Below are 18,292 nucleotides of genomic sequence, written 5' to 3'. Positions count from 1 at the left end.
TCTACTTGTGCACACCCAAATTAAACGATGTAAATGTCATATAAAATCAAATTAAAGAACATATCAATTTATATATGTATTATGCCAAAATCAAAACCAAAATAACGCTTGATTTATTTCAATTTTAATTAATCTGCCTTTTAACCAAATTGTGAACACCCGTAATTACGATCTAAATCCAATGTATTCCTATAATTCCTACCATATGTATCTATTTTGAAAAAGATTAAAATTATATGTAAATGTAAAATCTTATTACATTTTTACAGTAATTTAATTTGTAATATTTGGTAAGTTACGAAATTAATATTTATCACAAACATTTATTTGTATTAATATTAACAATATAAGTGCGTAATTTTACAAAAAAAATTTCACATACCGTGAATATATATATACTTAATATTCTTTTGGAAATTCGGTAGTGCTTTTTATTTTTTTCATAAGCAAATAAAAGATAGGGCTCCACACGCAATAAACAGAAAACCATTGATGATTAATCTTTCTATTTTAATTATTTACACTTAATAGATGTTTTAATTTAATTATTCATATCTGAAATTAAGTCTATGTTTTTTTAGGTATGACTGTTAATTGCTTAGATCCTGGCTATAATGTCTGCTTTTTTTTCCCTATATAACAATTACTCAATGAATTTGAATAAAATTAAATGAATAAGATTTGTAATAAAAATTTAATGTTATTGAAATAGCTATTTAAATATTTCTACAATAATAACGGTTTAGCAATCCATATCCATCTATCACTAGTGCCATCACCAACCACTATCAACTATTGTTATTGTCATGCGCTCATTACTATCAACTATCGCAGTAACCATCCACAATTACTATCTTCACTTCTTTAGCCACAACCATTATTACTATCAATTATTATAATTAATTGATACCAATACTGATCAATATTTACAATCATTACCAACACCCACAATTACTATCATCCTCCCGTCATCATTGACCATCACTTTAGCTATTACTATCGTTTACTATAATGATTAGCCGTCACCACTAGTTACTACCACAACATCACCATTAGCCAACAACAATCTTAATTGAGACCAACAACCATCACCATTAGCATCGCCACCACCAATTGTCGTATAACTTTTACAAGATATATTATTGATACGATATTTGATTAATTTAGTAGTTTATTAAATTATATATTTATTTATTTAAAAAGAATTCAGATGTTGAAAAAATAATAGACTTAATATTCATATATATATTCAAGATCAGGAGTATATTTAAGTTCAATTAGTCAAGTAGAAGGGTATTTTTAAGGTTGTCAATAGTTGAGAGATGAAACTATTAAATCGCTCCAAGTTTAATTTAGAGGTGTTTTGAATACGTATCTCTTCATGTTTCAAATGCATATTTCAGCAACTTAGTAAAAATAACCAGTTTAGTGCATAACATATGTTTTCAATTAAAAGATTTTATTTTTATGACTTTCATTTCAGTGAACAATTTTTAAAATACTATGTCTCGGTCATTCAGTTATCGTTTGTGTATTACTCATGCTTAGATTTATGGTTCTTTCATCTGTTATATAATTGTTGTTCTTAGTCATTATTTTGCATACCAATACATTACATGTATTGATGCTACTTTGTGCTACATCGTTTTATGACGTAGATTTCAGCATCTGTTTCAGATTTGCGTCTGGACGTTTCACTAAGTTCCTGTACTTTCAGCTTGTGGTGAGTCCTCCTTGCACTCCGAGGAATTCAGTTATAATTCAACAGGTTTTATTTAGTTCAATTGTATTAGCTTCCAGGCAGTCCGATATCTTGTCCCAATAAACTTTTTAGTTCAGTTATTTTAGAGGTTTCATTAAACACAGTCATGAGTTATAGACATTAATAGCCTCAATTCTATTTCAAACTTTTGCTTAGATAATATTTTAGTGTGCTTTATTAATAAAAGATTACTTCAGTATTCAATAGCTTAGTCCATTACTATAAATCTAAATTTCCGCATTATACAGTGTTCAATGTTATAACATGTCAGGCCAACGATTCACTTGGGTCAGAATGATTTCAAGTGTCAACCACGTACAAGGTGTAGATTCGGAGTGTGACAATAAGCCTCTTATAAGAGATCGCGTGGAAAAATGATTTTGCAAAACTACAAAACACAGTTAAAAATAGCATTGATAGACCCTATTTGTAACGGAAATGATATGATTAAACTCAACTATTAACAAATGACATAAATAAATAAAAAATTCAAAGTTTAATGACATATTTAAGTTAATTTTTCTATATTAAATCTGTATGTACAAATTCAAATATCTTAATAAGTAGAATTTTAGTAGCTCAATTGGTTGGCTACCTGAACTCCCACCTTAATGAATGTTCGATTTCCCACATTGTAATCCTTTAAAGTTTAAACAAATGAGAGCTTAATCAAATCCATGTAAATAAAACCCCACTTCACCAAAACGCGTATTCATGACAGTCAGCACAAACATGTCAAGTTGTCAAATTTGGTTTATATACATACCCCCAACACTTTATTCTTTCTTTTTACAACTGGCCTCTCTACTAATAATAACAATAATAATAAATATATTATTCCACATTTTTATCCTTTTATAACCAACATTCCCTTCATTTAGTACTACATATAATATAGGATATTTCTTTCATTTTCTCAATCCCAAAACATAAAAAAAACCAAGAGTACATATTCATCTTAAAATATTTCTCTTCCTTATTTGAAGAAAATTTCATTTGCACCTTCTAATACTCATACTAGTTTTGGAAAATTTCTTCTCAACTCTAAAGGTTTTTCCTCCAACTAACTACAACTTCATAAGCACGAAGAGCCTGTTTGAATTGACTTTTTTTAAAAGTGCTTTTAAGCACTTTCGTAGTCCTAAGCTATAAGTCCATTCGAACAGGCTCTAAATCCAATTCGTAATGGGTAACTATGTGTCTTGCACATTATTAGTACAAGGAGGCAACAAACAATCAAGATCAACTAAGGTCATTTTCCCAAATGGCGAAATTCGAAACGTACATCAACAAGTCAAAGCAGCTGAGATCATGCTGGAAACACCTAATTTTTTCATCGTTAACTCGAGGTCTTTACATATTGGTAAGAGATTTTCTGCGTTAAATGCTGACGAGGATCTTGAAATTGCCAATGTGTATGTTATGTTCCCAATGAAAAGATTGAATTCATTTGTGTCAGCAGCAGATTTAGGTGCATTATTCCTAACTGCTAACTCTGTTTCTAAAAAAGTGTCTTTTGGAAGAGTCAAAATCTTGCCAGAGTATACAGAGGAACCAAAATTTGATGACAAAATTGATTTGCCAAAGTTGAAATTGGATGATATTGAAGAGTTTTCTACACCAGAATTCAAGAAAATGTTGTCAATGTGTAGATCAAAGAAGCCATTGCTTGAAACTATAGTTGAAGAACCTTCAAGATGAAGATTTGTTCCTATTCAGTATGTTGCTCAGACTCTTCAAAAAATGCTAATGCTGACGAATACATGTCAGATTCTCCAAAATAATATATTTTTGAAGAATTTGACACGAGTGTCATATCATTTCTAATATTTTTTGAGAATTCAACACGAACTTGGTATTATTTTTGAAAAGTCTGAGCAGCGCAAGTTGTTATTCATTCATTCAAGTGGTCTATGAATTTTTAGGATATAGTTTTTTTTGTTTGTGATTGAGATATACTCTTTGATGCAAGAAAAAGATGTATAAGAAACTTTGTGTTTCTTTTTTTATTTCACAAACAAATTATTGTGGGAAATTTGTATCTTTTGAAATAATAATGGGTTTTAATTTTAATTCTTTGTGAAGTTTGGTTAAATTTATTTGTTCTTTAATTAATTAAAGTATTTTTTTTTCTCTCGTTAAAAGATCTCTTTCTAATTGTTTTGGAATAATTATAATATTTTTTCCAAAAGAAATACTCCTATAAGGTTTTGCTTCTGACAGCTTTAACGGATCATTAACTGTTAAATTATTTAAAACAATAAGAAAAATATACTAGCACTTTTATTTTTTCATATGTTAAAAGGTCAAAACATCCAATTTAATAAATCCAAGATTAAGTATGCCTGATAAAATATTCTTTAACAAAAATTAAAATATATCAATATTTGAAGAATATAAGTGTAATTAAATTTATAATATAATGTAAACAGATTTTGCGCGTTACCAATCATAGAATATAGTGATAGTTGTATAATTGGAATATTTTTTAGGGATAACAAAAAGAAAGTGTCAGTGGCCAACCACTCTATCATAGAGCCGTCAATATGGGCTAGGCATGTTGGACCGGCCTGTAAGACTGGGCTAAATATTTTGGAGCCCACTTTAAAAAAAAAAATTTAGCTTGGCCTGAATAAGCCTGCTGATTTGGGGGCTTGAGAAATATAGGTCGGACCTACCCGTGGGCCAATAAAAATTAATTAAAAAATATAATATAATATTAAAATTTAAAATTAAAGAGATCCAAACTCAAAATCTATTTAAAGGTTTTTAGGAAATCACCAAGTATAGAAGTTGCATCCACCATGAAAATGTCCAAATACTTGTTGCTACTCGAAACTGGTTACATGGTTTTTCTCAAACTGGTAATATATTTTTGTGTACATTTAAATATTATAATTCTCAATCTAGTTATTTTTTAATATATAACTAATTGACACCGCATATAAATTGCAGATGGAAATGAAGATGTTAAGACAACCTTCCCACAAGTTGATTCAGATATGATTGATGAAGATGATCATGAGTGTTAGCTACGCCATAGGTTTCATAAAGTATTAGATACGCCATAATTTCATGATTTTTTAAGGAGTTTATTTTTTACTTTTTTATGGTTGGAATATTGTCATATTTTTTGTGCTTCATTGTGATCATTGCAAAACAATTAGGTTAATATTTCTATTTAGATATTTATATTTTTACTTGAAAAAAACTTAATAAATATTATAAAGATAATTTTATTTGTGAATTTGATTAACAAGTAGTAACATTAACACCATGTAATATTGTTTTGTTCATATTTATGATAATATTTTTAATTTATAATTTAATTTAATAATTATAAAAAAATGTATAACTTTTAAAAAAGTGGGCAGGGCCGGCAAGCCTGTAGCCCACGTACTTGTGGGTTGGGCCGACCATTTTCTGGCCCACACAAAAAATGGATTAGCCTTGCCTGACCCGTAAAATGTCAAAGTCTGTATGGGTTAGCCCGGATGGGGTGGGCTAGCCCATATTGACAACTCTACTCTATCATTTAAATAACGGAAAAGGATCAAGAATATCTCTGACCTATTGGAAAGGGTTTAAAAATACCCTTCATCCACTTTTTGGTCTAAAAATATCCTCCATTGGTATTTTTGGTTCAAAAAATACTTCTCCTTCCACCTTTTGGTCTAAAAATACTCTCAACTCAAATTCAATTGAATTAAATTCTTTTACTTATTAGTTGTTTTGAAAGATAAATTTTTATTTATTCAAATTCTTAATATTAGTTCATCTCAAATATTAAAAACTTATTAAGTCTAATTATATTTAAAATTTTAAAAAAATTCTTACGACAAAATTTGACAAAACAAGACCCCCTTTTTTATGTCTTATTTACCGTTGTCATTGACCCAAAATAACAATGATGATGATAATGATAATTTTTTTAAAAAAAACTCATTTTTCCCTATTTACAATCAGTGATCCAATATAAGGACACCACCCATCACGAAATTTTGAAAAAGAAAGAAAATATTTTTTGTTTCTTATTTACGGTTACTAATCATATCTAAAACCCTAAATATTAGCTACGTAATAATTAGTCAAATTTTGTCTTTTTCCTTTATTCCCTGTTACTAAAAATATTGACAACATAACAAATTTAATATTTTATTTTAAATATAGTTAGACTTAAATAATTTAAATATTTTGGGATGAACTAATATTACGAATTTGAATAAATAAAATATTATCATTAAAACAAATAAAAAGAATTAGATAACAAGTAAAAAAAAAGTCAATTCAATTTGGGTTGAGGGTGTTTTTAGACCAAAAGGTGGATGGAGTAATTTTGAACCAAAAGCAAAAGTGGAGGGTATTTTTAGACCAAAAGATGGATGAAAGATATTTTTGAACCTTTTCCAATAGGTCAGGGGTATTCTTGACCCTTTTCCGTTCAAATAAAAGTATACTGGAATCTAGTGTATAATTTATAGTTTTTTCAAAATTTAATATTTTTAGCAGTTAATTACGCTAAATATTTTTAGATATTTAATATTGCTTAAAAAAAGTCAAATCAAATTATGTTGATGTTTAATTTAAATATTGAGGTTTTTTTTTTTTAATTTAATTTGTTTTTTTTTTATTTGGAGTAATAGCCTTGGTGCATCCAAAATTGAGTCATTTTATAGGATAATTTAGTATAATTAATCATATTTTAAAGTCAAATCTTTCGTTTGAAAGAATTATACGATAAATCGTGTAAATGTTACAACACAAAAGTTTTGCATTGACTTGTATCGTCGAAAAATTGTTCCAAACAGCCTTCGTTTCTCTTGAAAATAGAGTTCTAGTCGAAACTAAATATCTTAATTAATTTCTTTTAGTGCCTATGGGTGTTCATAGGTCAGTTTGGATCGATTATTGGTCAAAATGAAAATCAAACATGTTAACTTATGATATTCTGAATAATGACAAGTTGAATTCACATCGCAGGAAATCAAGAGAAGAAACACGAAGATCACCAGCTTCACCAAAAAGACTGAGTGACACGAGCAAACCATGCAAATAGATTGACCAAATCAAATCTAAAGGATCGCACCAATCAAGGAATAGATTGGCTCACAATCTGCAACAACCATGGAAATGGATCAACACAATCAATCTAAAAGATTGATTCAATCAGCCATCATAAGGATCACACCAATCAAGGAATAGATTGACTCACAATCTGCGGCAACCATAGAAATGGATCAACACACAATCAATCTAAAAGATTGATTCAATCAGCCATCATTTCAGAAAGGAAAACAGCACCAGGCAATCAATCAGGACAACAAGCAATTCACATTGATTATGGAACTGATCAGGAAAGATGACAGCTGCAAAACAGAAGGCTCAAGACAGCAGGCAGGATCAAAAGAAGATCAGCAAAGGATTCTACATCAACATTTGTTTCAAGGCAGATTAAATCAAGGATCCAAGATTCTCAATCAAGGAAACATTACAAATCCTTGATTGAAGGAAACTCCCTTGGGTTTTCCTGTTAGAGCTAAAAGACCATCACACTATTCACATATAAAAGAAAACTTAGACCAACAGTTGAAATTACGCACTTCACTTGAACTTATATTGTAATCTTCATTTATCTATCATAAAACTTTGTACACACTTGAGTGAACAATTGAAAAGAAAAGAAAAAGAAAGATCTGAGTGTAGGTTATACAGGTAGAGGTTGTGTCGAAGAAGAAGCTCTGATTTGCATATCAGACAGGGATCTTAATTATAACATTATGTAACACTCAAATTCTCAACAAGCTCTTAAGAAAATCCTTGTAACCCAAAGGGACTGGACTAGGCACCACATCGGTGATTCGAACCAGTATAAAAATACTTTGTGTTATTTACTTACTGCAAATTATTATTATTGTTTATTTATTCTACTAACATGCAGGTGAGTTGACTGGCCATTACAGGAAGTTGACTAAAGAAAATTTTAATTCACCCCCCCCTCCCCTCTTGACTTTCAATTGGTAGCAAAGCAGGTCTCACCTTTTAAGTGTTTAACCACACAAGGAGCAAAGATCCAATGGCACATTATCAGATTCATGGTGCCCTACTTCAAGATGGACATTCTTCACATCGACCACCATACTTCAATGGACAACATTACTCTCACTGGAAAAACAGATTCAAAATCTTTGTCTCTTTGAATGATCACCAAGCATAGATAGTGATCAAGAAGGGCCCAAAGCCTATTCCTGGACTGACTGACAAAGATGGCACTGAAAAACCATTTAATCTTGAATCATTTGACATCACTAAGGAGCAGCAAGAGGTAATTCAAACTAATGTTAGAGCTATAAGTTTGTTATATTGTGCAGTGAGCGGAGCTGAATATGACAAGATATCAACATGTGAAACTGCAAAAGAAATGTGGGACAAACTAGAAGTGACTTATGAAGGAACCACCAAGGTGAAGGAGGCTCAGATCAGTTCACTAGTAAATGAATATAAATTGTTCAAAATGGCCGAAGATGAAAATGTAGAAACTATGTTCTCAAGATTCAGTAAAATTGTCTGCGAACTCAAATCATTTGGAATGGTGTATTCAAATGAACTTCAAGTAAGAAAACTTGTTAAAAGTCTTCTTAAAGCTTGGGAAACTACGGCTGCCATTCTTTAAGATAGAGATCTACAGAAAATGACATACGATGAACTTCGAGGCCACTTGATGGCCTATGAACAAAATCATATCAACAGGTACAATAAAGATGATAAAAAGAAAACTGTGGCATTTACAGCTGAGGCATCTGAAATTGGAGAAGAAGTCGATGAAAATCAAGACGAAGGAATGGCTCTTATAAATCGAAGAGTGAGACAAATGCTTAGACAAAGAGGACAGAGACCTCAACAGGACTTTAAGAACAATGATTTCAAAAGAAATGATGATCGCTACTACTACTGTGGAAAACCAGGACACATCAAACAAAATTGCCCAGAATGGAGAAGAAGAAACAATCGAAGAAATGAGGACCCTAAGAGTCTCAGAGCATGGGATCAAGGAGAAACAACCGACGATGATCATGATGAAATAGCCAATCTATGTTTCATGGCACTAGGTGAAACAAGTGAGAAGCAATCTATGAAAACCTACAAAAAGGGAATGTGGGTACTTGATAATCGATGCTCCATGCATATGTGCGGAAAGAAAGAAAACTTTAAAACCATCAAAAAGATCGATAGAGGATTTGTAAGATTTGGGGACAATGCTAAAGGAGAAGTAACACGAGTTGGAACTATTACTCTAAGCTCATCATGTGATTTGGTTGAAGTATATCTCGTTGAAGGACTCAAGCACAATCTTCTTAGCATCGGTCAACTATATGATGCTGGATTTCAAGTTACCTTCAATACAACAAGTTGCATTATCAATCATTCTGAGAAAAAGCTCAATATCATTGGAAATCGAGTAAATAATATATATATTTTAAATAATGTTATTTTTCCTACTCTTATTTGTCTTACTGCAGTCACAAGTGATCCTTGGCAATGGCATAGAAAACTTGGACACGCAAGTATGCACGCTCTTGAGAAACTATCCAGACTTGAACTAGTTATCGGCTTACCAAAACTAAAATTCGATAAAGATCACATTTGTGACGCATGCCAATTGGGTAAGCAAACTCGTTCATCGTTTAAAGTAAAAGACATTGTAAGTACATCTAAACCTCTTCAGCTTCTTCATATGGATTTGTTTGGTCCTACTCAAACAGTAAGTATTGGAGGTAAAAGATATGCTTTTGTAATTGTTGATGACTTCTCAAGGTTTACATGGGTAATTTTTCTCTCTCACAAAAATGAAGCTTTTGCTAATTTTGAAGTATTTTGTAGAAAAGTTAAAATAGAAGCAGGTTATTTTATTACAACTATTCATAGTGATCACGGTGGTGAATTTGAGAATAAGGCATTTGAAGAATTCTGTGCTCAAAATGGTTTCACTCAAAACTTCTCTTCACCTAGATCACCTCAGCAAAACGGAGTAGTGGAAAGAAAAAATCGTTCTTTACAAGATACATCAAGAACTATGCTACTCGATCGAAATCTCCCTGACCATTTTATGGCAGAAGTTGTAAGCACTGCTTGTCACATTCTTAACAGGTGTCTTATCAGACCTATACAGACCCCATATGAACAATGGAGAGGTAAGAAACCAAACATCAGCTACTTCCATCCGTTTGGATGCAAATGTTTCATCCACAATAACGGTAAGAAAAATCTTGGTAAGTTCGATCCTAGAAGTGACGAAGGTATTTTTCTAGGTTATGCTCTCATTAGCAGGGCCTTTGGTGTTTTTAATAAAAGAAATTTAAGTGTTGAAAATTCTGTCTATGTGTTATTTGATGACACTAATCCAAGAATACAGAAAAGTGAAGCAAATGAGGATGAAATTAAATCATCCAAATCAACAAAAGTCATTTCTAACATGTCCACTGAAAATATCACTGAAGAGCCGGCTACTGCAGAAGTAGAGTCGACTACTCCAGCTGACAAAACAAATGTACTCAGAGAATGGAGACATAATGCAAGCTATCCTGAACACTTCATTCTGGGAAAATCAGATGATAAAATCCATACTAGATCCTCTCTCAAGAAACAAGCTTCATTAGCTCTCATATCTCAAATGGAACCAAAACGAATAAATGAAGCAATGTAAGATGAATCTTGGATACAAGCAATGAAAGTAGAACTTGATCAATTCGAAAAGAATCAAGAATGGACTCTTACTGAAAGACCTAAGAAATGTTCTGTGATAGGAACAAAGTGGGTTTTTCGCAATAAATTGGATGAAAATGGAAAAGTTATCCGAAATAAAGCCAGGTTAGTAGCTCAAGGTTACTCTCAGCAAGAAGGAGTCGACTATGATGAAACCTTTACTCCTGTAGCAAGGTTGGAATCTATTCGAATTCTTCTAGCATTTGCTTCTTTCAATCGCTTCAAACTTTTTCAAATGGACGTTAAAAGCGCTTTTTTAAATAGATTCATTAAAGAAGAAGTTTTTGTTAAACAACCTCCTGGTTTTGAAAATCCCTCCTGTCCTGATTATGTTTTCAAATTATCTAAAGCTCTTTACGGTCTAAAACAAGCCCCAAAAGCTTGGTATGAAAGATTGAGCTTTTTTTTTGATAAAAAATGATTTTCTTAGAGGGAAAATTGATACAACCTTGTTTACAAAAAAATCTGATTCCTATATTCTTATTGTTCAAATTTATGTTGATGATATTATATTTGGAAGCTCTAATCTTTCTCTTTGTGAGGATTTTGCAAATCTTATGAAAGGAGAATTTGAAATGAGTCTTATGAGCGAGCTCTCATTCTTTCTTGGTCTTCAAATTAAGCAATCAGAAAAAAGAATTTTTATAAATCAAGGAAAGTATGCAAAAGAGTTTATCAAAAAATTTGGAATGGAAAAAGGCAAAGCATTTGGCACTCCCATGAGTCCTTCCACCCGCCTCAAATCCGATACAACAGGAAAAGCAGTTGATGAAAAACTTTACTGAGGAATGATTGGGTCCTTATTATATCTCACTGCAAGTCGACCCGACTTTATGTTCAGTGTTTGCAAATGTGCACGATTCCAATCCGCTCCAAAGGAGTCACATCTCACCGCTGTGAAACGAATTATTCGATATCTCATTGGAACCTCTGATATGGGGTTATGGTATCCTTTTTCAAAAAAATTTGATTTGATTAGATATTCAAATGCTGACTTTGCAGGTGATAAAAATGACAGAAAAAACACCAGTGGAACATGCCAGTTTTTGGGAAAATTTCTTATTTCCTGGCATAGTAAGAAACAGACCTTTGTTTCCCTTTCAACTACTAAATCTGAATATTTGGCTGTTGGAAGTTGTGGCACTCAACTACTTTGGATGATGCATCAACTCCTGGACTATGATTTATCCTTTGAGGGAGTACCTATTTTTTGCGATAATACTAGTGTTATTAGTCTATCTAAATATAATGTGCATCATTCTAGAGCTAAACATATAGATATCAAACATCATTTTATCGTGATAATGTTAAAAATGGTGATTTTGTGCTTGAATTTGTTGATTTTGAGAATCAGTTAGCCGATATCTTTACAAAACCTTTACTTGAGGAAAGATTTTGTTTCCTTTGAGAATGTCTTGGCATTACCTCATTTATTAATAAAGTACCAGTTTTCTTGGCATCACTCTCTGTGCAAGAATGTGATCACCTCCCTAAAGGTTTTTTTCAGTGATCGTTAAGACTATGGGTTCTTTTCTCGTTTGCTAAAGACTGCCAGTTTGTGGAGATATGTCTCCATTTCTTTTGGATTGTATATTTGTTTTTGCGCATCCTGTTTTTTGTTTTCCTTTTTGATTATGCCAAAGGGGAAGAATAATCAGACTTTGCTATAGAGCAAAGGGGAGCATGTTGGAAATCTACACATGAGGCTTACAACAAGGGGGAGCATGAATCGAACAGGGAAGTCAAATTAAACTCGTATTAATCTTGATTGTCATTATCAAAAAGGGAGAGATTGTTAACTTATGATATTCTGAATAATGGCAAGCTAAATTCACATCGCAGGAAATCAAAAAAAGAAACACAAAGATCACCAGCTTCACCAAAAAGACTGAGTAACACGAGCAAACCATGGAAATAGATTGATCAAATTAAATCTAAAGGATCGCACCAATCAAGGAATAGATTGGCTCACAATTTGCAACAACCATGGAAATGGATCAACACACAATCAATCTAAAAGATTGATTCAATCAGTCATCATTCCAAAAAAGAAAACAACACCAGGCAATCAATAAGGACAACAAGCAATTCACACTGATTATGGAATTGATCAGGAAAGATGACAGCTGCAAAACAGAAGGCTCAAGACAGCAGGCAGGATCAAAAGAAGATCAACAAAGGATTCTACATCAGCATTTGCTTCAAGGCAAATTAAATCAAGGATCAAAGATTCTCAATCAAGGAAATATTAAAAATCCTTGATTGAAGGAAACTCCCTTGGGTCTTCCTGTTAGAGTTAAAAGACCATCGTACTACTCACATATAAAAAAGACTCAGAACAACAATTAAAATTACACACTTCACTTAAACTTATATTGTAATCTTCTTTTATCTATCATAAATTTTTGTACACACTTGAGTGAACAATTGAAAAGAAAAGAAAAAGAAAGATCTGATTGTAGGTTATACATGTAGAGGTTGTGTCGAAGAAAAGATTTGATTTGCATATCAGACGGGGCTCTTATTTGTAACATTATGTAACACTCAAGTTCTCAACAAGTTCTTAAGGAAACCCTTGTAACCCAATGGGACTGGACTAGGCACCATATTGATGATCCGAACCAACATAAAAACACTCTGCGTTATTTACTTACTACAAGTTATTATTACTGTTTATTTATTCTACTAACGTGCAGGTGAGTCGACTGGCCATTATAGGAAGTTGACTAGAGGAAATTTTAATTCACCCCCCTCTTGACTTTCAAAATCAACTTAATCGGTTTTAAACTTATCAGAACCAAGTCAAACCAAATATAATATATATTTGTCGATTTCGATTTCAGTTTGGTTTGGTTCGGTTCGGTTATTCGATTATTAACCAAAATCAAACCAACTTAATCGATTTTAAGATTATCAAAACCAAACCAAATCAAATATAATATACATTTGTCAGTTTGGTTGTTATCGGTTTCGATTTGTTTTGGTTATTAACCATACACAAAATAAAAGAAACAATTCATTCAAAACGTTAAAAAAGTGACAACAATATTCGTTCAAAACGAAAAATAGTTAGAAAGACTGGCATTATAGAACTTTCTATCACTGAATTTACTACGAATAAAACTTCAAAATTCAGTATTTTGGCCTAGATTCAGTCCCATGAAAAATTGTCAGACACTCATATATATGAAACCAATAAGATAATTGTTCTCACCTTGTGCATTTTTGCTTTCATAAGTAGATTATAAATATTTTTTGATGAAAACATATAGAAGATCTTTAAAATAGTTTATAAAATCAATATGTTATGTATGTAGAATAATAAGATATATGTATATAATTTGTCGGTTCAGTTATTTCTTCGATTTTTTCTAATAAAACCATAACCAAACTAAATACTATCGATTTTAATAATATAAAATCAAATCAAACCAAACCCAAATAAAATCAATTTATTTAATCGATTTGATTTGATTTTTTTATTTGAATCGATTTTTATCCAAAACGTGAACACCCCTATCTATAAGAGAACCAACAAAATTTTCTATGTCAAGAAGTAGGGAAGAATGTGTGTATTTACGTATGACATTCAAATTTAATTTGCTTAACTCAACTAAATTTGTTCAAGTTTGAATGATTATTGATCTGGTCATTTGTTAGCTCACTTAGCTCAATCCATTATATTAAAAATTAGGTTAATATATAGCCCAAATTGATTGATAAGAAATTTATCAAAAAGATATTTAATTTTGTTTATTTGACATGTTATATATAACTATAATAAAGAAAAATAATAAGTGGGACTATGCTTTGGTCGCCTTGACGAAGTCCGTACAATCAACAAGTACTAATTTGATAAAAAAAACTTATTTACAACTAATTATCATCTCAATAAAATTAGTAGGCTAAAATCAATTTTTAATAAGAGGCCTCATTCATTTAATTTGTACTTATTGTGTATTGTATAATATTTTTAAGTTTACAAGAAAAATCTGACAGTAATAATGTTGTATAACTTACATAAATCCCATAATGTAAAGAGTAATTATATCGTATCCCTACTTTTTTTCTAATTACAATAATCTCTTAAAATTTGTATCTTCTGGATACATAAGTCACCATCCGAATACATTAATTCATCATCTGAATACATTAATTCTAATACAAGAAAAAACTTTCTGTTGCGCTAAAAAATGAATAAAATCTGAAAATTAATTAAATCCCATAAATTACGCTTATGTTTCTTCTTACTCTCAATCATACAGAGGCAAATCCTAATAGAACGAAGAAACTCAAAATTTCAAATTTCTCCCCTCGTTCAACGAAGAAACCTTTCAGATATGATTCAAAAAAATTTGTCAAAATTTTGGGTAAGCAAGGTGAGTTATGAAGGATACAAAAGTGATGAAATTGTTGTTGGACAAACGATATCCTTTTGAATCTTCAAGTTCATCGAAGATCCTTTCAATTTTGATTCAAGATTATCAAAATAATTGAGATTCAAGATTTTTTCTTCTCCAGTTCAGCGAAGATCCTTTCAATTTTGATTCAAAATTCTTCTCCTAGTTTATTGAAAATCCTTTCAATTTTGATTTAAAATTGTTGAAAAAATTGAGAAGATACATCATGAATATCTTTGCTACTTAGCATTTCACTATTTATGTATAAGTATTGTATTTATACTAGATACGTTAAATAAATAATTGTTGCCCATAAGATGTTAGATTTGAGATCGATACATTACTGTGTGGTAGTTGCTATGTAATTGATACATTTAGTATAAATTCAAATTTACGTATCATATCTAAAAAATTAGTGCATGATACATTACTATTTATGTATCTCGTTTAAATTGATAAGTATTGTACTTATACTAGATACATTAAATTAGTAATTGTTGTCCATAAGATGTTAGCTTTGAAATCGATACATTACCGTGTGGCAGTTGCTATGTAATTGATACATTTAGTATAAATTCGAATTTACGTGTCATATCTAAAAAATTAGTGCATGATACATTACTATTTATGTATCTTCTTTAAATTGATAAGTATTGTATTGTTTGCCTTGAAAGATATTTATAACTTACATAATGTATCATTTTCTAGTTGATAATAATGTATCTGGTACAATAAGGTTGTGAAAAAAGGATGTATGTAAGCTGAAATAAAGTGTATCTATAAATGTATCACAATAAATAAGAATTAAGTTATCAATTAGATACATGAACAAGCACAATCCATTAAAGAAATTTGATTATGAAAAATACCAAAAAAAAGAGGAAAATATTAGACTGTATAAAATTTTGGTGAAATTGAAACTAATATTATTATGAGAAAATGGAAAATTAAATAATAATACAAGAATCCTAATCAGTTTCAATAAATAATTAGTTGTTAGAGTCCATAACCAACTCAAATTATGGAAGATTTACGAATATTATATTCTTTTTTTTTAATGAAACACCCGAGGTGAGTTTTATTAACCAAAAATAAAGAAACCAAATACAAATACCAAACCCAACAGTGATTTGGAAATAATAGAAAAACAAAACAACTACTAAACCAAAAAAAAAGAAAAAGAAGGAAAAAGACAAAATAAAAAGAAAAGACGATAGAAAAGGCAAGAACTTCTTCAAATATTATATTAATTATTAACAAATAATAACAACTACTACTATTTATTTTTTCTTCTAATTTACGTTTTAGTGTTGAAAATTTGAAGTTCACATAGTTTATTTTATTATAAATTTTAGAGTATTTTAAAAAATAGGTAAAAGACTCATAAATATCTTTTTTAAATTTTTTTGTCTAAAAATATCCTTAACCTATCGAAAAGAGATTGATTTTGAATTTCAAACGTGATTGAGAAAATAACTATCAAGATTTTGTGACTAAAAATAAGGAGAGATTTGTGAAGTGAAATAAGGAAGGGATAAATGTTGGTTTGAGAGTTAGGATTTATGTATCCAGCGTTTGGGGGTTTGAGAGTAAAATAAGGGATTTTGGAAAATTTTAGAACCGGTAGGGAATAATGAAAATTATGGAAAAAAAAAAGGTGTGTATATAGGTAATTTATCCAATAATGTAATTAGGATTATTTCAAGTTAATTATAAGTTAGTCATGTGTATATTATACATTACCTTAGATATTATTGCATAAAAAGTTTTTATCTACTAATATGAAAATTTAAGTAGTTTAATTTAAGGTCAAACAATTTTTACCACACAAAAAGGGTCTAGAATACCCTTGAACTATTGGAAATGGTACAAAACCATCTTTCATCCACCTATTGACTCCCAAATACCCATGTCAGACATTTATTGGTTCCCAAATACCCCTACCATCCATCTTTGAGTCCAATATTGATCACTTTTATAACGGATTATCATTTAAATAATGTTTTTAAATACGTGGCGACCATCTATTGGATAAAATTTAATTACTTAAATTAATTTACAAACTCAATCATTACTAACTATACCCAATCCAAATTAACTACACCCGACCCAAATTAACTACACCCGCCCCAAATTACCTTACCTCACCGATTAAAAAAAATACACCAATCATTCCCATTATTTCACTTCATTTTTCAACCTTCTTCCCCAATATATTCACCTACAATCTTGAAAAACACTACCTAAATACACACATGTATCACCATAAGAAATCACCAAAACACTCATGATTTTTTATGGTGATATATACATGAGTGTATTTACGTAGTATTTTTTGAGATTGTATGCAAATTTATTGGGGAAGTAAGGTTGGAAGAGAAAGTGAAATATTAGGAATAAAAAGTGTATTTATTTTAATTGGTGGGATAAATGTAATTTGGGTCGGAAGTAGTTAATTTGAGCCGGGTGTAGTTAACTTGAATTGAGTGTAGTCAATTTGGATCGGATAAAATTAGTAATAGGTGAGTTTGTAAATTAATTTAAGCAATTAAATTGTAACCAATAGATGATCATCACGTATTTAATGATACCTGTTGTAAAAGTGATCAATATTGGACCCAAAGGTGGACGACATGATATTTGAGAGCCAATAGGTGGATGAAGGATAGTTTGGTACCCTTTCCAATAGTTCAAGGGTATTTTAAAAATCTTTCTTTCCTTACTTTTTAATAAAGATTTTGTACTCTTTTCCTTGCAAATTTCTTTATTTGTGTAAGTAAAAATAAACATATAAATCAATATTAATTTTTTGGGGGGCTTAAAACCAAAGTTTTACTAGCCTCCACTTTGAATCTTACTTGTATCACATAACTCAATATGGTATTATCATATGTATAAGAGGATTTGGTTTGAAGTTATGAAATTCATAAAACGTCTTAGATTAATTTATACAACAAAAATGAGGCAAAAGTATTTCTAATATTTAAAAAATAACTCACAAATAACGTTCTTCAACTTTTATATCTATACATACCCTCAACCTTTAATTTTTGACTTAAGGTTACCCTCAAACAAATTTTGAATTTGGGTCAAATTTTGCTCTTTAAAATAGTATGTGGCCTATTATGATTTGTCTTGTTATTATTTATTTTGAATTACATAAAATCTATCCAAAATTTGAACTCACCCCGCTCCTGACCCATTTTTCTTTAAGCCCTTGATCATTCATCCTCATTAGAATGTATTTGGTGTTCCAAATAGAAGTATCTACTGTGATTCACATGTAGATAGAGTAAAATAACTATGTCACTCGCCTTAGTGAAACAATACGTAATTATTTCAAATTAGTAAATATGAAAAAAATATTTAT

The 18,292-nt window shown here is 30.5% G+C and overlaps 2 protein-coding genes across 2 annotated transcripts; both read left to right on the top strand.

The window, feature by feature from the left end:
• Nucleotides 1–2,947: 2,947 nt before the first annotated feature.
• Nucleotides 2,948–3,463, top strand: LOC125859122 (uncharacterized). Its single transcript, XM_049538844.1, has one exon. The coding sequence runs from the start codon at nucleotides 2,948–2,950 to the stop codon at nucleotides 3,461–3,463; it is 516 nt and encodes a 171-aa protein (XP_049394801.1).
• A 3,658-nt stretch (nucleotides 3,464–7,121) lies between these two features.
• On the top strand, nucleotides 7,122–8,432 carry LOC125859121 (uncharacterized). Its single transcript, XM_049538843.1, has 2 exons — nucleotides 7,122–7,208; nucleotides 7,977–8,432. Exons 1-2 carry the CDS (start codon nucleotides 7,122–7,124, stop codon nucleotides 8,430–8,432), a joined length of 543 nt encoding a protein of 180 aa, XP_049394800.1.
• Nucleotides 8,433–18,292: the final 9,860 nt, after the last annotated feature.

Source organism: Solanum stenotomum, chromosome 3 (assembly GCF_019186545.1).
Source record: "Solanum stenotomum isolate F172 chromosome 3, ASM1918654v1, whole genome shotgun sequence".
Lineage (NCBI taxonomy): Eukaryota > Viridiplantae > Streptophyta > Magnoliopsida > Solanales > Solanaceae > Solanum > Solanum stenotomum.
Note: the sequence above shows the minus strand (reverse complement) of the source record. Positions and strands in the feature narration are given on the sequence as shown.

What these genes read in the sequence shown, in the direction of transcription:
- LOC125859122 (XM_049538844.1), top strand. Translation starts at nt 2,948, where the DNA reads ATGGGTAACTATGTGTCTTGCACATTATTAGTACAAGGAGGCAACAAA.
- LOC125859121 (XM_049538843.1), top strand. Translation starts at nt 7,122, where the DNA reads ATGACAGCTGCAAAACAGAAGGCTCAAGACAGCAGGCAGGATCAAAAG. An exon ending in ACATCAACATTTGTTTCAAG is followed by an intron (nt 7,209 to 7,976) that starts GCAGATTAAATC and finishes CACCAAGCATAG; the next exon opens with ATAGTGATCAAGAAGGGCCC.